Source organism: Epinephelus moara, chromosome 17, assembly GCF_006386435.1.
Source record: "Epinephelus moara isolate mb chromosome 17, YSFRI_EMoa_1.0, whole genome shotgun sequence".
Lineage (NCBI taxonomy): Eukaryota > Metazoa > Chordata > Actinopteri > Perciformes > Serranidae > Epinephelus > Epinephelus moara.
The window spans coordinates 20,987,792-21,010,552 of NC_065522.1; the positions used below are offsets into that span (position 1 = coordinate 20,987,792).

Consider the following 22,761-nt stretch of genomic DNA (forward strand, 5'->3'; position numbering starts at 1 on the left):
CCCACCCTGGGTTCAAACCAGAAACCCTCTTGCTGTGAGGCAACAGTGCTAACCACTGCATCACCGTGACGCCACTTATCCAATGAAAGTAGCTAATACTAGCTTCAGAAGTCGCCAAATGATGTCGTGTGCTTATTTGCATATTGGTTATATCATCGTTCATGTATTTGGAAGCATTTTACAACTTTGCTGAATTACATTCAATACAAAAAACTTAAACATTTAAATGCAACGTCTCCTCTCGTCCTGCCTGCCCAGCACCTACTGATAGATGAGGAGATACTCAATGCTGTTGGCAGGTGGAAACACTAGGGTCTAGGTACCATGTCTGAAGGGTTACTTCTGGTTCCAAAGGTACCATACGGAAAGTGTTTCGTGGAAACAGGGCTTTAGAGCCGTCCATCTGCGATCGGATTACCAAAGACACATGTTAATACCAGGTGTACACAGGGCCTAAGTGGTTTCATAAGTGGTTTCAAACTGCTCTGTGCTTTGGCAGGTCGACTATCAATGGATTCAAGCGAGGGAGACAATGAGGTAGGCCGCTCAGTCTTTTCATAAAATGGTGAGATTGTACGTGTGCGTTTGTGTATGTGATGGTCCCACTCATCCCGTCCCCCTCGTCCTCCCTTCCTCCTCCTCCTCCTCCTCCTCCTCCTCCTCCTCACCAGGCCTTTGAGAGTCCCCACTCCTCCCCCTTATCCTCCTTCAGGACACCACACCACCGACGGCAGAACTCCGACACACACACCCTGTCTGATTCGGTGAGATGGACACACACACACACACACACACACACACACACCTGCATTCACTCTGAGACGTCAACACTTCAAGATCCTGACATGCAGCACAAGCTCCCTTCTGTTAGGGTTATACACATAAAATACACAAAGTACTTCCTAGATGTTGTTGTGCTGCAGAGTCAGTAACTGCAGATGTGACAACTGTCCACATGTTGCCTTCATTTAAAGTCCATTGTGAGACAGCCTGCATCACCAGCTGCATATTAGTGTTGCATCCTTCACGGTGCCTTTCTGAACCTCCAGGACAAAGATTAATCTCCTACTTTGAGACGTGGCTCTGTTCTTTCCTTTTCACCTGCTCCTCTCCATTTCTGTCACTGTGACTTACGTAGCTGTTAAAAATGTATGAGACGAGTGGCGAGACTGAGAGGATAAATGATCACCTCAACCTTCAGTTCACATTTCACATCATCCGACTCTTTTTGCACTGAGCACCGCATGCACAGTCTATCAATGAAATAGTGTGCTTGGAGCCGCTGTCATTGTCCTCCAGTGTGTGACTGAGTGCTTTCCATTTCTTGAAATCTGCGTGTGTGCGTCTGTGTTCAAAGGGCGGAAAGGCCCAGATCATCGGCCCCGAGGAAGAAGATGAAGAAGATGACGGCTATGCATTTAATGAGGTGAGGAGGATATTTGGTGTGACTCTAATCCAGGGGTTGCCAACGTGGTGCGCCAGCAGGGAGCCAATGAGGCGCCCACAGGGCACGTTGTAAAACTAACTGTGGTCACGCCAGCAGTCACTCGCAAATCAGCTGATGCTATAGTGCACCCATGTACTGACATTTATACTTCATGCATTCTAGCGGCACTGATCACAGATGGAGCTTAGGGTATTGCTAGCGAGGTTTTTCATGGGTCCATGAACTTTTTTCCCCCCCTCAGCAGCAGTTAATGAAGTTTTGACTTGCAGAGTCAATAAGTGATCAGTCGATCCATTTAGAGCTGATCAGATTAGTTCCATGGATGAGAAGAGCATGCAACAAACTGCTGATGTTCTGCTGCTCCGTCTGTGTCTGGAATACACTCTGTGCTCCGAGAGTCTGGAGCAATGAATGAGCAATGGCGACGGATGTTTTAATTGTGGTGGGCCGCCACAAATAAATTAATGTGTGGGAGACCCTGGGTGTTCCAAATTAGAAATCCCATACATTTCTGGATGATTGACATCTGTAAAAACCAATCAGGAGCTTCCAGATGTTTCCGTTTAAAACATCAAGAAAGGAGTTTAGAGACTTTAACATCAGACTCTTGTGTATTCCAACCTTATGTAATATGGAACAAAAATGTGACAAATGTGATATCGTCTGACTTTCAGATGTTGAAAGAAACAAATTATTGAGATGAACAGAGAAATCTTGAACATGTATACAATACACGATATACAATATAATACATTATATCAATATACGATACAATATACGATATAACAATATACAAGTTGTTAACTATGATTACTTATTTAAACATTGATAATGATGATTATGAGGAATTACTTACAGTAATCGATGAACACAGACAACCGTTCCCTAATATATGTAGCCTTTAAAATACATAACCTTCATTATTTAATGGTAACCAGAGCAAATTTGAATTATTGGGAAGATGAAATCAAACATGTAGTTCCCCGCATTACTCTATACCCTTCAGGTGGTCTCACAAAGGTTGGTGATCCCTGCTTTAGTTGATCTGTGTTGATATGATTTACAGTTTTCTTATACCATATCTACATTTTCATGCTTTTCCTTTGCGGCATGTTGTTGTTTCCTTCAATTTCAGATGGACGGTCCATTTCAGGACATTGAGTTGTTGAAGACCCGACCGGCACACATGGCGGTTTTCATGAGATATGTCTTCACCCAGCTTCTGGACCCCAACCCTCTGGTCAGTCTACATAAGACTTAATGTTAAATTTGAACAAATTTCATGGACCAAAGGAGGGCTGGGCAACCTATCGATGTTATGTCAATATTGTGATATTAGACATTAGTAGCATTAGTAGTCAACCCCACAATATCATTGCCACATCGTTAGTAACGAGGTATTTGGTCAAACATATAGTAATATTTGATTGTCTTCATATTGCCCAGCTCTTATTTTTGGCATTGCTATGTGTACATCTGGGTTTTCTTGCTTACATCTATGGGTATGTGTGTCTGCAGCTGTTTTACCTGTCAGTGGAGGCCTACCTGGGCTCCAGCCCTAAAGACGCCCGCGCACTTGCACCTCAGATCTGCTCCCATTACCTGGACCCAGATGCTGTATGTACCAACGAGTGTTAATGATTGTATACATTTTATTGTATCTGTTATATCTCAGCATTGGCTGCTAATGTACACTGTTTTGATGCTGATGTTGATGCAAATAACCACTTATACATCATATTAAATATGTACAAAAAAATGGAGCCTTTATGAGCCCTGCATCAGCTCGTATTGAAAATAAAGTTTCTTTTTTTGTCTTTTGTCTGTAGCCCCTGAAAATCAAAGTACGAGAGGAGTATCTCACAGATATAGGTAAGAAAAGTAAAAGCTAGCTGAGTTGTTGGCGTTCTTGGAAATGTCTCAATGGCAATCCTCTTTGCTAAGCTAGGTTAATACTCACCGTCGTGTCTCCATGTGCATCGTGATCTCATCCCTACTCGTCATGTTTTGACGCATCAGCAGAAGCCTCTGGCGTCACTTTAAAGGTGTCAGCAGTGATGGCCAAATGAGGCCTCATGAACCACTGCCTTTATTTTCTGAAGCCACCAGATGGCGCTGTCTGTTCAACAAAGGCTTGAAAACACACTTCATTGCAAGTCCTTCAGCCTTTATATTTAAAGCAAGAGCGCCATCTGGTGTGGTCAGAAAATAAATAAAGTGTTTCATGAGGCTTCATTTGGCCATCACTAGGCGTCAGTGGCAGCCTTTTGCGTTGTATCTTGATGCAGAAGGGGCCAGCAGGGAGTCTCCTAAGTCGACTCACATGACAAAGGTAGGTTTAGGCAACAAAACTACTTGGTTAGGGTTAGGGAAAGATCATGGTTGACGTGACCAACGTCTGACTCGCGTGATTAGCAACTGATGTGACAAAATAACTAAATGTTGACAATGAGTTTCACATGGCACATAAACACTGGTTTCCTGGATCACAGTCCTGTGCCTGTTTGACCCATCCACTTCCACCCCCACCTGCCCTAAGCGGACTTTTGCACTGTTTATACTACTCTTTATACAGCGTCTGATAATGAAGCAGATGGGTTTCCATTAGAGTTGGTTGAAAGTCCTGTGTGTATGTTACAGACTCTAAAGGTTGCCTCTGGTGTCATTATAAGAACGCCAGGGACGCTGCCCAAGTGGCGCATCGGGAGTGACACCAGGCTGCTGGATGCTTGAGCCAAAAATGACGTCATCACATACTTTGCAGAAAGCGCGACGGCTCCGCAAGTCAGATAAACTAGTGGCTTGGCTGGAAATCTGTTTGCACTGGAGGCGGACCAAACACATCTGCCAGAGCAAATCAAAACTGAGCTTGCAGATTCGTCTGGTTCCCAGTCTAGATCTTAATGTCTCACATGAGACAGAAAAAAAATGCTCAAAGCAAAGGTTGAGCCACATGGCTGTAACTGATTGAGTTTCCTCCTTGGGGATTAATAAAGTATATAAATTAAAATTAATGATTACATTAGTTTGTGATGAAGTACGCTAGCTGACATGATGTTGTATCCATCATCCCTTCAGAAAGTCGACTTCACGCCCAGGAGGACATCAGAGGACCTCTGTCTGAGCTGCAGCAGCAAGTGTTGCCAGACATCCAATACCAGATACAGGACTACAGGTACATTACTCAAGACTGACTCAAGATGTCTGTTAAGGCAGAATAATGACCAGTTGTGACATAAATACCATTTTCAAGAGCTCATATTAAACTCTTAAGCTTGTGTTTCATAGGAACAAGCAGATGATGGGCCTGGGCTCTCTGTTTGGAGAAGGAGACCTACAGCAGCTGGATGGAGACCCAGTGAAAGAGAGACAGGTGGTGGACAGACAGGTCACCGCCCTCTGGGAAATACTGTGAGTCTGTGACTGCTGTTGCGTCATCTGACAAAAATCAATCGGTTTTAAACAAAATTCGTCTCAGGATTTTACTTCAAACTCTGTAATTATACAGTGGTTTACTTCAACATGTGGCTGTAAGCATGAAGTGAATATTAACCTACACTCAGACTGTTGTATCAGGTTTGCCTAGCAACAGGGTCAGATGTTCGGGGCCCAATAAAATTGTTATTACAAAGCGACAGAAGGAGCTCACCCAGGCTATCATAACAAAGGTCATTACCACAGCCACAAAACCTGGAAACCACATGACAGTTCTGCCTTTGACTTTATACACACACGGGCCAATTCCCGTCACATGACTGCTGCACTACAGTCTGTTTCTTACACCTGTGTTTGCACCTGAATGGACTGAATTCAGCTCTGAGGAATTAAACTGGATATCTCTTTGAAAGCCTCGTATTTGTTGTGTGGCGAGTTAACAGCCTTTTTATGTCTCTCTTTCTGTTCCCGCTCCAGATCGAAGCACGAAGAGGACAGAAGGTAAAAGACATGTCTTGTCTGTCAGTGAAATGTAATTTAACAGCAGTCTGTCTGAGCAATTTGCCTCTTTCTTGACACCTTTTCTTTGTGTTCCCCTGTGGTCTATTCTCATCACGTTTCCCCCTCCCCTCCATGTTTGTCCTGTCTCTTTCTCTGTCTCTCTCCGCCCCCTCGCTCGTCTCCCTCAGTTCTCCTCTGGCGTCAGCTGTGCATCTATACCTGCGTCATTCTGGAATCAAGCTAAGGGACTCCAAGGTCTTCCCTGGTCTGAGCACAGAGAAGGAGAAGTGGCTCGCTTTCCTAAAGACGAAAAAGGTAAGTGCCCTCCAGGGGGAACAAAGCAGGGATGGGAGGGAAGGGAAAGATGTCGCAAGTGATAATCTAAGAAATATTGTCATTTTATGTTGAAACAACACTTCTACAAATGAAGTTGTGGTAAATGTACAAGGCAAGTTGTGAATGTACTTGCACATGTAAACAATGACATCTGTTTTCTTTTTAAAATATGCAAGAACATAATCTGCAGTATGATTTGTGTTTTAACTCTGTACTGTAATTGAGCCTTCGCTAAGCCACGCCCCCTTGTGATGGTCGGGAATAAGCATAGAGCCCTCACAGTAACTAACTGCACTCTCTGAAGAAATATTATCTTTTTTTTTTTGGAAAAATGAAAGAGTGATTCCAGAGAGAAGCAGACAGAGGAGTCTACAGTCTGTGTTTGAAGGATATATCCAGGATGTCAAGCTGATTCAGCAGCAACAACAGGTTCAAAAAACAAAGATAGTTAGAAGCTAAAGCCGAACTATAGGCTGCAGATCACAGTGTAAAAGTGAACCACCACATCACTGCTGATCGACACAGAAGACAATGAATATAAAGGGGAATATTGCTGATATTGAACCAGCTGTGTGGCATCACAGTGTGTGCAGATGAATGGTGTTTGCTGCTACCAGCACCTCTGCCGCCGGACGGGCATGGATCTCTGGTGGAAGTCAAACAATGTTCATCTGCACACACTGCGATGACACACAGCTGGTTGAATATCAGCAAAGTTTCCCTGCTTCCTTTCACTGGTTCCTGTACAGCAGGGTCGGCCCATTAAAAAGCAAAAGCAGCATGTGTATACATTCAGTAGGCTATATCTTCAGTAGCTAGCTAGCTAACCCTACACTTTTCAGGGTCTGATTTTGGTTTTGGAACAGGGAAGAAACGTATATCTTTTTCCAACCTCTCCAGGTAACGAGTATCATTAATACACGACGTGCCTCAGGCACAACATTTAGCTCCAAAGAGTCAATGGAGCACAGCTGTGTTGATGTCGCATGTGGCTCGGTGCTGCGTTATGATTGGACAGTCTGCGTCCTGGGGTGGGACTTTACATTATAAGCAAAAGAAACAGTACAAAGGCCTTTGCACATGAAGTTCATGTTTTTTGTCGGAAATTGACCCTTAGCTAAGTCTCACCCCTCAAACGCAGAATGGCCAACCATAGTGTGGCATTCGCCAGCTTCGACAAGGGTCTGACAACTACATGGTCGTGCTCCATAGAAACTGATGCAGTGATTTCAGATTTTCTTCATTTTACAACTGGTTTGTAAATTTTGAGCTAAACGTTGTGTCTGGAGCACATGTAATAGTGATACTCGTTACCTGGAGAGGTTGGAAAGACCAACTAGCCAGTAGCTAGCCAGCTAACTACTACCAGTAGTTAGCCAGTAGCTAGCTAACTACTGGCTAACTACTGGAAATAAAGCTTACTGAATGTATGCACATGCTGTTTTTGCCAGTAGTTAGCTAGCTAACTACTGGCAAAAACAGCATGTGCATACATTCAGTAAGCTTTATTTCCAGTAGTTAGCCAGTAGTTAGCTAGCTAGCTACTGGCTAATGAAAGTTAGCTAGCTAGCTACTGGCTAGCTACTGAAAGTATAGCTCACCAGTAGTTGACTAGCTACTGAAAGTGTAGCTTACTGAATGTATCCACATGCTACTTTTGCTTTTTAATAATTAGAACACTAAATATAGACCAGCCCTGCTTTACAGGAACAAGGAAGGGAAACACGGAGACTTAACGATATTCAACCAGCTGTGTGCCATTGCCGTGTGTGCAGACGGTATTTGGCTTCTCCGGAGTTCCCTGCCCATCCCTCCAGAGTCACAGTGCATGCATCAGTCTGCATACCATATATTTTGTGTGAGGCTACATGCATTGGACCGTGACCCCTGTACCGTGATATTTTGGCACGAATATAGAAACCGTTACAGCCCTAATATACATTGATTATATAGACTTGGTTGTTCCTCTCTCTGCAGCTGAGTGGTACCAAGAAAGAGAAAGATGGAGAGGATAAAAAGAGAAATCCCATCCTGAAGTACATCGGCAAACCCCGGACCACATCCCAGTCCAGTAAATACAAACACACTCACACATAACATACATAGAACTGGGAAAGGAAATAAGGACATTAAATAAAAAATAAATGATGCTTCAAGCCAGTGCCTTCATTAAAGGATAATCTTATAGCTCTGGAAATCATTATCGTAACCCCACATCTAAACCTAGTTCATTGTCAGATTGATTGAATGTGAAATTTTTAAGAATAGTTTATTCCTGTAATCTTCACGCTGGTGTCATGAGTACATCATCAGTATTTACAATGCAAATATGAGCCTGTTATCAGCTGACAGTATTGATACACTGGCACACCACATTAGAGGCACGCCAACACAAACATGTGATGCTCTCTCTCATTGTATTTGTCAGACAATATTGATTTAGTTCCGCCCTCTGTTTGTCCTTTTATTGTTTCTGCAGGTTTATTTATTGATTTATGGAATTTTCATTGTGTCATGCTGTTGTGATTTCATCGTTTCTTTTTGGTTCATTTTGGTTTTGTAGCATTCCATGTCCCGTTGTCCCCCACTGAAGGTATATATTTTATGTCATATCACTTTTTATTCTTTGGTTCAGTTTTGCTTTTTTAACAAACATACCCAGTAGAGTTTATTTTTTCTTTATGGAATGTATTAAGTTTAAAGATTTCTCGTGTTCCACCTCATTTTATACACTTTGACCCTGTCATGTGGACTGTTTTATCACACTGTGCGATATCTGTGTGTGCAGTCCGCCCTGGCAGTGTGAGGAACATCATTCAGCAGTTTGAGAATCACACAGAGACAGGAGAGGAGGGAGGGGACGCTGCCGACCCCCAGAGGCTCTCCTCCAGCAGCCTGGGAGAAGACAGCATGGACAGGTAGATCTCTTAAACTACATCATCGCCTGCGGTAGAGGTGGGAAATGTATCAGATGTGTCAAATATACTCACATTTTATTTTAAATGCAGTATGGCAGATGACTGTATCGTCATATTGAGATACTCCTTGCAAATTTTAGTAACCAGTAGTAAGTAACCCAACAATTTGACGTCATTGACATCACATTAATTCTGGTTCACACTACACGACATTCAGGTCTCAAAGGTTGAACATATTCCACCCGTTATTCCCAAAGTTGTATGAAAACGTGTGACCATTTTCCATCATTCAAATCTCCATTGTCACATCTATCCAGTCATTTATTGTAGGACCAGCGTGCATCATCCATTTTCTGGTCAGGGCCCTTTTCCCTGCTGCCAGCAATATACCCATTAAGTATTTGCCAGTACCTTTTACTGGAAATGTGAATTTTAAATGTGTAAATAATTAGTCAGACGTAATGATAAAGAATACTTTTACAAAGACCAGTCTGACGAGTGCTTCTCATATAATATCAGGACTTTCTGATGTGGAATTTAGAAATTAAAGCCCTCTAAATTGTCATGTACGAGCTGTGTTACCTCTAAATTCGGGTAAGTTTACTGGTGTGATTACACTGGTATTGTCATGTATGAGTCAGAGAATTAAATCAAACATGTTATTGTAGAGAAAATGGGAAAATATTGAGACCTATGCAATATATTGCGGCAATATTGAGCATCAGCCTATAGCACAGCAACATATTGAAAGTGCTTGATAGTCTGTTTTCTCTACGCTCTCTCTTGCAGCCCCACGATCTCCGTGCGTCTGGCACGCAGCGAGTCGTTGAAGGCTCAGGGAGAAGGCCGCCGCCGGGGCGTCGTCTCAGGGACGGATTCTGTCCCTCGCTCTCGTAGCGATGTGGACATGGAGGACTGTGGGGAGGAGAGGGAGGGGCCAGGCCTCAGGCCGCTGCAACACAGCACGTCATCATCTGCATCCAGCAGCTCTGCACGGTAAAGATTCACAAAGCCGGACTCCTTTGGGTGTTCTCACACAGATGCTTTTATGACTTTTGGTGTCGTCTGGAATTTCTTAGAGATGATACTGAGATACTTTATTTTGCATACTTCAGGCAGGGATAAAATAATCACATAAGCTTCAGAGAATCAAAAGTCACCCCTTTATCTCAAACACCCGGGACTCTACCCCTGGAAGTGCAGCTTTTCACCTCATGGCATCTCTGTCTCCACTCTCTCTCAAACTCAGGTCTCTAGAGAACCCTACACCCCCATACACCCCTCGGTCTAGACGCAGGTGAGTTTCAGTGTCATCCCCATAGATGATCAGTGATTTAAGTTCCTGTCTGGCAGGGAATAAGAAATAAAGATGGCTGACTTCTTTCCAACATACAAAACTCTCAGCATCTTTTAATTTCAAGTCTCCCTGTAGTGTTAGATTTGTTCTGTAGCAGCCATGTTACTAAGAAAAGTGTTTGTTTTTCTCTTTGTCTGTCCATACACACGTTGGCCCACCTCCCATGTTAATGTGTGTGCGTGACTCTGTAGGAGTGTGGACTCACCGCTGGCCCTGCTGCCCGATGCTGCGGCGCTGGAGGAAGAGGTGTGCGATGGTCAGAACTGGCAGGACACCGTTTCCCCGCAGCTCCTCGCCACACTCAGTCCGAGGGAGGTGGACAGACAGGCCGTCATATATGGTAGGGGTCAAATTCTGCACACGCGTTAACAGCAAACAGTGGAAAATATAGCTTCAGCAGTGGTGAATTGGGGCTGGCCATCTTGGGGGGGGGGGAATAAGGACGAAGAGGAGTAAGACAACGTTATTTTAGAAATCACGTGTCTCTAATCTACACAGCACAATGCCTGAGTAGGTGTCATTATCCCAAGCTCAGACTCACAACTTTAGACACCAAAGGTCATGATCTTGTTGAGCCACCTGCCAAGTGAGAAACTGTAGATCGGCTTCACGGTATAACTTTGGCACCAGAGTTGCTTGTAAGGGCAGATTTCAAATAAGTGTAAAAAAAAAAAAATCAGTTTACAAAACACAGAAGAGAATTTTTGTACTTCATCTACACAGCATAAAGGTGTGTGTCATTTATTTCCACAAAGATCCATAAATGACAAACTGATGTTTAAAGATGCTCTTATTTCCATTGACTTCTATAGTTAACATGAGGATAGAATTCAGAATTGGCAGTAGGTATTTACAGTACTGTTTCCTATCATCTCGTTCACAGTAATACCGGTATAACTTTTAAAATCACAGAAAAACTTCATATTGTGATACTCAAGATATTTGGACTTGTTGACAATGACGTCATACTGTTACCCATGGCAACAACAAGCATGGCTGAAAGCCAACTTATTACAGACTCCGTGATGGTTCCAAAAAGAGGAGCAGCTTCAGTAGTGTGGAATAAACTGTGACGTCCTGAATGTTTTATGAACAGCCCCGGACTTCTCAGTCTTTTGGCGACTTACCGCTCAGAGGGAACTCAGTCAGCTGCTCCTCTGGCAGCAGCACAGCGTCTCTCCCTCTCCTCTCTCACTGTGCGCACACAGGAGTTGAGTGATTTGTCATAAGCCTTTGGTAATGTAAACCTACGTGACGCTCGCGGCTCCACAAAAACACTCCATACATGTGAATGTGTGATAGTTGTGGTATCATAACAGCCTGTCACAGGTTACAACGTGATGAGTAGAGGAGAAATGGCAGAGCATAAAGGTCCAGGTGGAAAAAAAACAACTAATAAAATTTTCAGGATTTTATTAAAAGAAGGAAATCACCTGTTGATTTATATATACAGATCCCAGGGGGCATTTTTTGTATTTGGGAGCTGTTTAAATATGTGGTAGATTTTATTTTGTCTAACTATTGTTTATAGAATCCGAATCTCACTCTGAGTTACTGTTGTTGTTCACAAACTAAAGAAATGAGAGATCATTTACTCGTTAAGTTTTTACTGAATATTTGAAGGCAAACTGTAACTGTATTTTCTTAAATTGATAGTACTTTTTTTTTTTTTTTTTTTTTTTTTTNTAAATTGATAGTACTTTTTTTTTTTTTTTTTTTTTTTACTAATTTGCCATATCATCAAGAATATGGATATCGCAACATACCCCGAAATACCATGATATTATCTTAGGACTATATCACTCTTAATGCGCTCTGGCTGGATTTTTTGTGGAAGACCGTCTCAAGAGGCAGTGTAGGCAATCAGGTGTCAGTAGAGCAAAAAATGAGGGACGAGTTATGTTTAGTTATTTTTACAGTTTCTGAAGAAAAAACAAGAGCGATGGACTTAATGATTCCTGCCAGGCCCAAGTGTATGAACATTTCTGCTCAGCCAGGGCTACATTTTGGTGGAAGTTGCAAAGTCGCAGCACATACCACTGATTTATCAGTTTTTTAAAGTTTTAATCCTGAGACGGTTGCTGTAGCGCCACTGTCATGACTATTTATCAGTCATTTCAAAGGAGTGTCATTACACTTTTACGCTGATGACACCCAAATCTACCTGTCCTTTCAGCCAGATAATGTTAACTGTTTGAGCACTCTGATTGAGAGCTTCACTGCTATTAAGAAATGGATGACTTGTGAATTTCTGCAGTTAAAATTTAGACAGAAGTAATTATCTTTTGGCCCTGAACCTTTATTGGTCCTCTGGCAACTAATATGAAATCTACAACGAGAAATTTAGGCACCACTTTTGATATGTGTCATACATGTTTTAAGAGGACAGCTTGCAGTACACTGGTGTTGATTACCACTCCCTGTTTCCTCCTCTCTTCTCTTCATCATCAGAGCTATTCACCACTGAGGTGTCCCACCTGCGGACCTTGAGGGTCCTGGACCAGGTATTTTTCCAGAAGATGAGGTCTGTGCTGAACTCCGATGAGCTGGCCTGCATCTTCCCCAACCTGCCCCAAGTCTATGAACTCCACGGTCAGTCTGTGTGTGTGTGTGTGTGATCATGATCATTTTCAGGTCTCTTTTAGACTGCACATACAGTATTTGTATTTGCTGTAATTACAGATACAAGTATAATTTTTTGGCTGTGGATTAATGTGAAATTGTTTCCATGGTCAAGACCATTCTAGGTTATTTTCAAAACGAACTTAAAGAGTGAGCATTTGGGGAAGTTAGGGACGTTTCCTGTGTGTGACTTTGTCCTCTTGTAACAGTGTCACTGCTTTCTGCTCTTTCTGTTTGCACAATAAAGTGAGTTGTACTGTGAGTCAACATGTATTCAGGGCTGTATGTCGCTAGGTAAATAATAATAAGTGAAGCAAATACTAAGAGAAGGTCGTCACTGTTATGTGTAATATGAGCCTGCAGCTTTACTGAGTCAATATGTATTCTGGGCTTTAATAAAGAGACAACACGAGAATATATGGTATGTTATTATTGCTCTACTAGACTAGGACAATTTTTTGTGTTTTTATGTCTTTAAGGTATGAATTTTTTTTACTGGTACTATTTGAAATAATGTAACTGATGACCACAGACGTTGAGGTCCTTTTAATGTCAGTCTTAATGTTGCATTTATGTCGCTCCTTTGCAGCAAGTCTGTGCGAAGCGATGAAGAAGCGAAGAGAAACTCCCATCGTTCAGGACATCGGGGACGTTATGCTGGCCAGGGTGAGTGAACTAATCACTGCCATCACTTCCATGTTCTTTCACATTACAAGAGGAATGAGGTGTTTATGTGCATACGTGTATATTTGGTATGTTAACAACGGTGTGTGTGTTTGCAGTTTGAAGGTGCAGCCGGAGACGAGTTTCAGGAACATGCGTCGCAGCTGTGCAGCCAGCAGTCTCAGGCCGTGGAGCTGATTAAGAACAAAAAGCGTAAAGACCCTCGCTTCGCTCACATTATCCAGGTATGCACACACACTTCTGTTCCTAACACACAAACGTCTGCTCAACACAAGCGTGCTCCTGTGGAGACATCGCTTACGCCAGTAATTTCTGTAGTCAGCGTAGGAGTGAGGACTTCCTAGTTTTATGTACGTGGTTATTACAGTTCTATTTTTGTCATCATCACAGCAGGCATACGCAAGTTTTTTGCTTTAACTTATAATTAGGGATGCACTGATTCATTGGCTGAACATCGGTATCGACTGATATCAGGCTATCGACAAATGGATGACATCCACTGATGGCAGTGGCCGATGTCTTTCCAATGTCACAACAGTTTTGCTTGGGATGAACATATATCTTCTCCAGGACACATTCAGGATAAAACGACGCAATGGCCAAATGGCCATTCAGAGAAATACAGTTTTCCGTACTTACGTGTTCGCTTCATTTTCCAGCCCAGGAGGTTGGAATTGGCTGGAGGAGAGCTAGTTAACATTAGCAGGTAGCAGCCGCTGGCCGAAACTAATAGCTAACAGAGTTGCATTGAGTTATATCATAATGCGTTCAAGCTCTATTCTTCAAATATGACTATTGGGTTGAAGGTATATTATAATGTCCTCATGATGTGTTCAATTGTAATTTTGGAGATAAACTTGAATAAATGCAGCTGGTTGAAGGAGAAGTTTGTTGATGTCTTCACAGCAATGTATAATAGGTATTGGAGAGGGAATTATACATGTGTTGTGAACGGCTTTAGATGTGGTGTTTTTTTTTTATGGGAAAATCAATACAGCATAGTATCGTGTTATTGTATCAATACACGGACGACAAGTATCGATCTTTTTAACATAAGTCATTTTTGCAAATACACATTTTAATAAAACTTTTGGTACTAGAATGATAAAATCAGTTGTTTTTTCAGTCCACTAGATGGTGCTGATGTTTTTGTTTTGCCTGGTGAGGTCAGCAGAGGACCCAGTCAGCAGCATTTGGCAGGAAGTTTATCAAAACAAACATGGAGGCACTGGAGAAAGACATCAGAAACGCGCCATCTGTGTTTGAATCAAACGTCTGGACTTATTTGGGATTTTTCTTAAATACAGAAGGAAAGAAAAGAAGGACTTGGATATAACACATGTGATTTGCAAGCGGTGTCATAGGAGATTAAAATACTCTGAGAGCGGGTGCCCCATGCACAGAGGCTGCAAGTTCAATTCCAGCTTGTGGCTCTTTGCTGCATGTCATCCCCCCTCTCTCCCCCCTTGGCGCTGTGTGAACTGTCCCGTCATTAAAGCCCAAAAATAATCTTAAAAAAAAGATTGTTTCATAAATATGTAAGAGTGACTTTTTAGACTGTAGTTGGTATTGGTTTTTATGTCACCGTGTCTATGATTCACCATGTAGATTAAAAGACAAAGAACGATCTGCAGAATTCACACACGTGTGCTCTAATGCGTGTTTGACATTTGTCCAGGAGTGCGAAGCGAGTCCTCACTGTCGGAGGCTGCAGCTCAAAGACCTGCTGGTGTCAGAGATGCAGAGACTTACCAAGTACCCCCTGCTGCTGGACAACATCATTAAACACACAGAGGGTGAGAAATCAAGAGACGTGTTGTAAAAGAACAGGAAAACCAAATGCCAAGAAAGTGCGATTTTAATATTCTTGTTTTTTCGTTAAGCTGGTTCGTCGGACCTCCCCTCACTTCAGCGCGCCCAGGCTTGTTGCCGAGGGATACTGCAGGTCGTTAACGAGGTTGTCGGTGAAACAGAACAACGGCAACGCCTCAGCCAATACCAACGCAGGCTGGACGCTGCCCCTGTGTTCAAGGTAGTTGAATCGTTTATGCTGGCTAAGCTTTTTTGTGTCCTTTTCTTCCGGTTTACAGTGTTCATATTGCGATGACCAAAATTTGTATGCTTACTTTTGTCTCTCACAGAGTCTGGACCTCACCACCAAGAGAATGATTCATGAAGGTCCTCTTACGTGGAAAGTCAGCAAAGACAAGCAGATCGGTCAGTACCTTTGTGTAAATACATACAGTCTCACTGGTTTGGTTTCATACCTCTTAATCGCATGTCTCCGTATCCCTCCATCAGAGATTCAAGCGCTGCTGCTGTCAGACTGCCTGGTCCTTCTACAGAGGGGCCCAGACGACCGGCTACAGCTAAAGTATCCATCCCGCTGGCTGGGTGGAGGCAGCGGAGACAGCAAGACCTCCTTCAGCCCTCTTGTGAAGCTGGACTCTCTGCTGGTCCGCTCGGTGGCTACAGGTAGGACTGTGCAGCACTTAATTTCTCTCCTGCTTGTCCGGTGATCAAATGTGCATCTAATGTTGTGATTTCTCTCCAGACAACAGAGCCCTCTACATCATCAGCACCACAGAGAGGCAGATCTATGAGCTGGTGGCTGGGACGTCATCAGAGAAAAACACGTAAGGTCTTTTCTATAACTGGTAGGAAGACTCACCCAACATCCATGCTCTTCTTCAGCCTCCAGAAACTTGTGTTTTTGTTTTTCAGCTGGAAAGATTCACTTGAAAAGACCATCTCATCGGCTGGCGGTTCGTCACCCCTGATCAATCACGGATCTATGCCTTTATCGTGAGTAAATCTTGTGTCTATAAATAATAAACACAGCGACATGTTAGGAATCCTTTGCCAGAAGGTTACTCTAAAGACACTTGTCTTATTCTGTTGGATGTAGGGTTGGTTATTGGCACTGGAATCCTGTAAGGTATTCACCACAATAACCCAAGTAGTATCAAAATGTCTCCAGTCAAACGATACCTACATTTCATCCTCTTTGCGCCAGGGCTTTATCTGGGACCATCCTGACTCTTTGCTGGATTAGGAAAATTTCTGTTGCTGCTGTCTCCGGAGCTGCTCTCCTTTCAGTGATCAGTCAGTTAGCACAAGCTTACATAGCAGTGGCTAACATCTGACACCAGGCCCCTCAACAGTCCCAACAAACTGGACTGTGTCATTAAACCTGTTAATAACCATTAGGTGATGTTAGCTGTGTGATGCTAACAGTCAGCCTTCTCACTTTAGCCCTGCTTCCAAACACTTTCGGTATGATACCTTTGGAACCAGAAGTAACCCTTCAGACATGGTACCTAGACCCTAGCGTTTCCACCGCAAACAGTACCCTTAAATGTGGGCGGGGTTGTTGTCACTCACTGCTCCATCCAGCACTAACTGTATTTCCTTTATCAGTCTGCAGCTCGTTTATCGTCCACAGAACGAGGCTGCTCACCGACATTTTCAGAACAAAATAGAACAGGCTGCAGTGAGAGTCTCTCTCCATGGGATATTTAAAAATAGCTGCTTTGTGTATTTAGTCCTTCTCAGGCAAGCTCAGGGGTTTAGTGTTGCCGGAGCCCACAGGAACAACACTCCACAATGTTTTTTTTCCCTCCAAGTGAGGATTGGGATATAATCCCGTCGAAATTAATACATATTTTTAAACGCTTGAAGATCCACTCATTACTAAAAGTGTATGTCATATAAAAACTAAAGTGATGGTCAGAGTTGTTACAGTGACATTTAAGGTGTGCTGATGGATTCACGCCATTAACTCATGCACTGAGTAACTTTACAAGTAAACATTCCACCTTAAAAGTCGCCAGCAGTCGGCCCAAGGAATCAAGTTATTTTTTCTCAGACTACAGCTGCTGTGAGAGGCAGCAAAACATCCTTTCATTTTATAGTTACAGTGGACTCTTAACTGTCCCTGGCAAAGAGCTTACACTCCAGCAGCAGCAGATATAACCCATATAATAGGTGGTGTGGTAAGGTTGAGTGCGGGGTAGTTGACAGAGTGAGCACTTAAGCGTGCTGAGATGCCGCCAAAACGTTCTAAAGTATGGCTTTACTACACTCCATTAACATTATGGGTAACTTTTAGGGTACTGGTATTTTAATTTTTTAAAATACACCCGAGCCTTAATTAGATGTTTTCATTTTCTCATGTACTTCTCTCTATGCATTTATTCTCACCACCGTGCGTATGTTTTCAGTAGTTCCCCCAGTCTGCGCAGTGCATCCCCAGTGTCAACTGGCAGCAATGTCTATGCAGGTAATAACCACATTATAAACACCAGCTCTTAATATGTAAACTGCCTGCAAATATTTCTGATACAAAATAGATCTTTTTGGCTAAGTCATAAAACAAAACCTCTGATTCCAGACAACTCCATGACGGAGCAGTCAGATTCCATGGAGCCTCATTCCTCCAACGACGACATAGAGCTCTCAGCAAACACACCTACGGACCAATCAGGAGCTTTCCTCTGTGGGGAGAGAAAACCAGTTGGTGTGGCAGAGGCCGCTTTACGAGACGGTGAGACATCAAACACATTTGTGTCACTTCTGCAAAGTGTTGGAGGTTAAACTTATTTAGTGTTTTGAATTTGATGGTTAACATGTAATCATCATATTGGTCTTCATGGGTTAATAACCTGTAGTGTAACAGGTGTAATTTAATCCTTTTTTTTGCCCATAGGGCTGTCCCCGACTAAGAATTTTCCTAGTCGACCACTAGTTGTCATTTAGAGTCATTAGTCGACTAGGTGCCCGCATGTTTACGATATTAATTTGATTATTAATTGATATATTTTGGGCGGGGCAACACAATGGTTTGAGTTGAAGGTGTGAGAAAGAATAGTATCAGTAACATTGTTAACACTGTGCTACATTACAGAGAAATACAAAACCGTACTAATGAACCTTCATTAATATAGGCCTATATTTTATCTACAAGTGCACGTCACACACTGAGCGAGCCGCCTGTTAATGACGCTGTGGGCTAATGGGCATGTAGCTACTTCCATGTTTCAGATGATACGTCATGTTTGTAGTCGACCAATGAAGATGAGTTTACATATCACCTTGGGTTTGTCCTTCACCTTCTCAAAATGATCCCACACTTTGGATTTCCTGCCCGACATGTTATCAACTAGCCTGTGACATCATAATGAACTGCAAAAACACTTTTCTGCCCATTACTCAACGTCATATCTCAGGAACAATTGATCAGATACTGGATTGTTGACACTAATCTTGGGTGTCCACATTTAAACTGTGTATCAATCTTCTTTGTGTCTTCTGTGTGTGAAGCATCCATGTTTTTACAGACATGAATGTAACTGTAAGTGCAGCTTGACTGGTGAGCGGAGGCATACAACCACAAGGCAGTAATTGTAGTTTGTCCTTTTTTTGTTTATTTATTTTTGTTGTTGTTTTCTTGCCTCTACAGTTGAAACACTAAGGCAGCTCATATTACGAGATTTGGAAGAGGACGCTTGGAGCCACGACTCAGACGACACGCCCACCAACGAGACGGCAAACGAAAGGAGCTCGTTCACTGAGAGACAGCGGCCAGAGTCTCTGGAGACCGTCCTCAACTTCAGCACCAACGAATGGGAGGCAGAGCCTGAAGAGGTCCCGCCCCCAGACGCAGAGCAACCCAGCATTCAGGTCGTACGGAAAGGTAACGGATCAGAGGGAGGAAACTTTTCTGAGATGATCATCTTAAATTCTTCAGCAGTGCTGGCTGAGCACTCTGAGTTCATTCAATTCTCAGATAATTACAAATTAAAAGACCTAATTTGGCCTTGACTGAACCGAAAGTGAATTCAGCTGACTGCTTTCCGTCTGTTTTTCGGATAAAATCTTGGTGGCAGCCTTCCTCTGCATGTTTTCTCTGCACTCTGTGATTCATTATTTTGTTTCTCACGCACTTTATCTTCTCATTTTCTTTTTGTCTGCCTGCTTTTCACAACACACTGATCTTACACTTTGCTCCTACATCGACATCTATCCTCACTCCTTTTCACTCTTCTTTCCTTCACACACAAACACTTCCACACGTCTATCCTCTGTGCTATAGCTGTGGTTGCGGGTCCTTCTTCTTCTTCCTCTGTCCCTGACGACATCACTGCTGATGTCACCCTCCCCTCCGACCAGTCGTCCAAGCCGAGAGGCGAGGCCACTACGCAGGGTAATGATGAATAAACTGGTGAAGTGCTGTGCATCCTTTCATCTACATGTGTATTTTTCCATGTATAATATTCATCAAGATAATAGATAAAGAACATAATCTGCAATCTTAGAGCTGGTGTTGATTTTGCCCTAAAATGACTCACCCCACACTTTCTGCACTCTAGGGAACACTTTCTACTTGGTAATGCCTACAGAGCAGGGAGAGACCACCACTGATGACCTCAATGACCCTCCTACCCCCACCGCCAGCCACTTCCCGCAGCCTCTGGAGGAAGTGATATCACCACAGACGCAGCCAGAGGAGGAAACGCCCGCCTGTGGTCCAGAGTCCAGTCAATCAGAGGCTATGCAACCGGAACAGTTAGAGGAAACGGGCCAATCACAGGCTGGGCACCAGAGCCACGTGATCAAAAATGTAGATGAGATTTTCCTCACGATTGAGGGGTTAACGAGCAAGTTGCGGCAGCTGAAGGTGAGTTTGTGTTAAAGGGACAAGTTCACCCCAAAATCAAAAATGCATGTTTGTCCACTTGCCTGTAGTGCTTTTTATCAAGCTAGATTGTTTTGGTGTGAGTTGCCGAATGTTAGAGACATCGGCCGCAGAGATGTCTGCCTTCTCTCCAATGTTGAAATCAGGACCCTGTTACTCAAGATAGGCCGCAGACCTTGTTGTGAGCAGTTTCATGTCGGAACTATTTTCTTTCTACTAGGCTCGTGCCAACCGGATAAAGCGGAGGAGAAAAAAAAAAAAAAAAAAGCTTTTCACATCGGCGGCGTGTCAAGGGACTATATTCAACTTATCTTGCATTGTAACATGCATTATGACAACTTAATAAGGTTTATGTTTGTTTATAAATGAAGTGGAGGAGCCTACAAGTGTTTTGTTTAGTTTGTCTCAGAGGCTTCCTCCGCAGCTCCGCTCAGCTGTCTGCTGCTGCTGCGAGAGATCAAATTTCATTGGGGGCGGGGAAAAGTGTGAGGGAGTCAGCAGTCATTCAGTTTGTTGCCCTAGTAACCCGTTTCCACTGAAGAAGTTCCTGGTACTATTTGGGGGGCTGGAACTACTACAGGAACGTCCTCTCGCTCGGCCCTCTCAACCGCCGTGTCTCCACTGAGAGAGCGGAGTCGGAGGAAGGTTCCTTGGTGTCCTTCTGTGTCTTCTTCTACTTGTGTACACTTGTGTGTATTGGCGGTTAATACAGCATTACCACCACCTAGTGGATTGGAAGCGCGTTACACCTATAATGGGCTTTTATTGGGAAAAGTAGCTCAAATGCGACCCCCAGTGTAAAATTAGGAATATAATTCGATATATCGGTTCGGTTAGATATTTGGCTTTAAATCAAACCGGTTGGAAAATTTTCAAACCGGCACAAGCCTACTTTCTACCAAAACTGTGACACTGCTCCAAAGCCAAGATACTCGTGCTCCTGTCAGCACACAAAAACATTAATGGCGTCCTTATCTGATGAGCTGTTACTTAAGCTAGTTCAGTAGTGCTAGATCAGCTAGCAGTACCCTTCCTTCTGCGCCGTATGTGTTACATTTTTAAAAAATGAAGCTAACAGCAGGGATCAGTAGTGATGGCCAAATGAAGCTTCATGAACCACTTTCTTTATTTTCTGAATATGAAAATAGTTTGCTAATTGCACAAATGCAAAAGGAATATTTCCAGATATTTTTGCAGTATTATATATATTTTAGCATTTAAAAAAAGAACAAGGTAGAACTAACATTTTTCATCAATCAACAGAAAATGAATTTAACTATATCAGGGGTGTCAAACATATGGCCCACAGAGGACAGAATCGGCCCACCAAAGGGTCCAACTAGTGATGGCCAAATGAAGCCTCATGAACCAATTTCTTTATTTCCTGACCCCACCAGATGGCGCTCTTGGTTTAAATATAAAGGCTGAAGGACTGGCAATGAAGTGTGCTTTCAAACCTTTGTTGAACAGACAGCGCCATCTGCTGGCTTCAGAAAATAAAGACAGCGGGTACATGAGGCCTCATTCAGCCATCACTAGGATCAGCTTTCATGGAAGGGAAGCTAACACTGCAGCCTTAGAGTGGACTGTAACTAATGCAGCATTTATCATCGAGTCATAAATAAATGAGTGTGAGTGTAGAATAACACTTGAATGTTACTTTTTTTTCAAATGGATTATACTACAGGGTATGTCTTTTTTTCTGTTGTGACACCACTGATGCCTTCATGGTGAAGAGGTTTTGTCCATTCTATTAAAACAACAACGACGACAACAAGCAACAAACTGGCTCAAACATTTCTAAGCAGCAGGATATTATCGTATTTAACCCACTACGTTTACAACAGGATGAGGACGAGGGATGTGTGTGATTACTTGATTAGTTGATTAAACGTTTCTACCCTCGCTAGTCGTTGACAGAATTACTAGTTGGTAAGCTTATTATTAAGATATCAAGAGGGAAACGGGTGAGATTGATCAGTATGCAAAACTAACCGGCGGTTCTGATCATCAGCTGCTCTCCCTCGCAGTCTCTTTCTCTTTTACACACATGCACAAACTCACATGCGGCTCTCTGAATCAATATATGGAACCGCGTGTGAGTGACTGGTACAAACGGACATTGTTCCAGGAAGTATGTCTGAGCCTCACACACGCTCACGCCTGTTCCATGTTTTGTTACTAGGTTAAACGAGAGAGGGGCTTCAGCACATCCAATGCATCAAAACATTGTTCTGTAGTTGGAGCCGCGCCTGTATGGTTTGACTAAAATGAACAATGACAGCAATATAGTCCATGATGACCAGCGCTATTATCAACCTGCGTAGTTGTCCCTCCATTGTGACATTAGAAAGTGTCACATTTTGTCACAATTGGGCTCAATTTCGACTATTTTAGCGTCTTTTATTTTAAATTTTTCGACTAGTTCCGACTAGTCTAAGTTTAAAGTCCCCCTTTCTCCTCTCACCTTTTAGTGTAATTACACTCATTGTTCTACCTGTGTAATTTTCTGCATCTTCACCCCTTTACAGGAAATAGAAAAGTCCCATCACAAGCTTTTGAAAACCCTCAGAGAGCCTTTTGTCAATCAGGAGTCAGAGGACCAACAGTGTCACTTGGCAACCGTCTCTAGAACACCGTCTTTGGATCGTGGCTCAGGAGACGGTGAGGGGGACTGAATTTGCATCTCAAACCTTAAAACAATGGCTGACGATTCAGTTTACTTTTTACACCAAATAATACTCCCTTTTTTCTTGAACCCAAC

At 42.9% G+C, this 22,761-nt stretch overlaps 1 protein-coding gene across 5 annotated transcripts in view; it reads left to right on the forward strand.

Annotated features, from left to right (window-relative positions):
- Positions 1-22,761, forward strand: part of arhgef11 (Rho guanine nucleotide exchange factor (GEF) 11) — a 41,786-nt gene that overhangs the window by 13,279 nt on the left and 5,746 nt on the right. For 2 of the 5 annotated variants that reach the window (XR_007571490.1, XM_050067725.1), the window contains exons 10-40: positions 500-537; positions 672-764; positions 1,358-1,426; positions 2,583-2,687; positions 2,966-3,064; positions 3,277-3,319; positions 4,526-4,622; positions 4,736-4,858; positions 5,360-5,383; positions 5,572-5,698; positions 7,697-7,790; positions 8,283-8,312; positions 8,508-8,637; positions 9,427-9,633; positions 9,887-9,934; positions 10,186-10,334; positions 12,446-12,586; positions 13,206-13,282; positions 13,399-13,524; positions 14,979-15,096; positions 15,184-15,332; positions 15,442-15,517; positions 15,602-15,775; positions 15,855-15,936; positions 16,025-16,105; positions 17,524-17,582; positions 17,694-17,846; positions 18,762-18,995; positions 19,395-19,505; positions 19,672-19,979; positions 22,529-22,661. Coding sequence is in view for 4 of the 5 variants with exons in the window: in XM_050067725.1 (XP_049923682.1) it covers positions 500-537; positions 672-764; positions 1,358-1,426; positions 2,583-2,687; positions 2,966-3,064; positions 3,277-3,319; positions 4,526-4,622; positions 4,736-4,858; positions 5,360-5,383; positions 5,572-5,698; positions 7,697-7,790; positions 8,283-8,312; positions 8,508-8,637; positions 9,427-9,633; positions 9,887-9,934; positions 10,186-10,334; positions 12,446-12,586; positions 13,206-13,282; positions 13,399-13,524; positions 14,979-15,096; positions 15,184-15,332; positions 15,442-15,517; positions 15,602-15,775; positions 15,855-15,936; positions 16,025-16,105; positions 17,524-17,582; positions 17,694-17,846; positions 18,762-18,995; positions 19,395-19,505; positions 19,672-19,979; positions 22,529-22,661 (3,498 nt within the window). In the remaining variant the exon portion in view is untranslated. The remainder of the gene's footprint in view (positions 1-499; positions 538-671; positions 765-1,357; positions 1,427-2,582; positions 2,688-2,965; positions 3,065-3,276; positions 3,320-4,525; positions 4,623-4,735; positions 4,859-5,359; positions 5,384-5,571; positions 5,699-7,696; positions 7,791-8,282; positions 8,313-8,507; positions 8,638-9,426; positions 9,634-9,886; positions 9,935-10,185; positions 10,335-12,445; positions 12,587-13,205; positions 13,283-13,398; positions 13,525-14,978; positions 15,097-15,183; positions 15,333-15,441; positions 15,518-15,601; positions 15,776-15,854; positions 15,937-16,024; positions 16,106-17,523; positions 17,583-17,693; positions 17,847-18,761; positions 18,996-19,394; positions 19,506-19,671; positions 19,980-22,528; positions 22,662-22,761) is intronic. The other 3 variants (XM_050067727.1, XM_050067728.1, XM_050067729.1) reach the window with 3 other exon arrangements.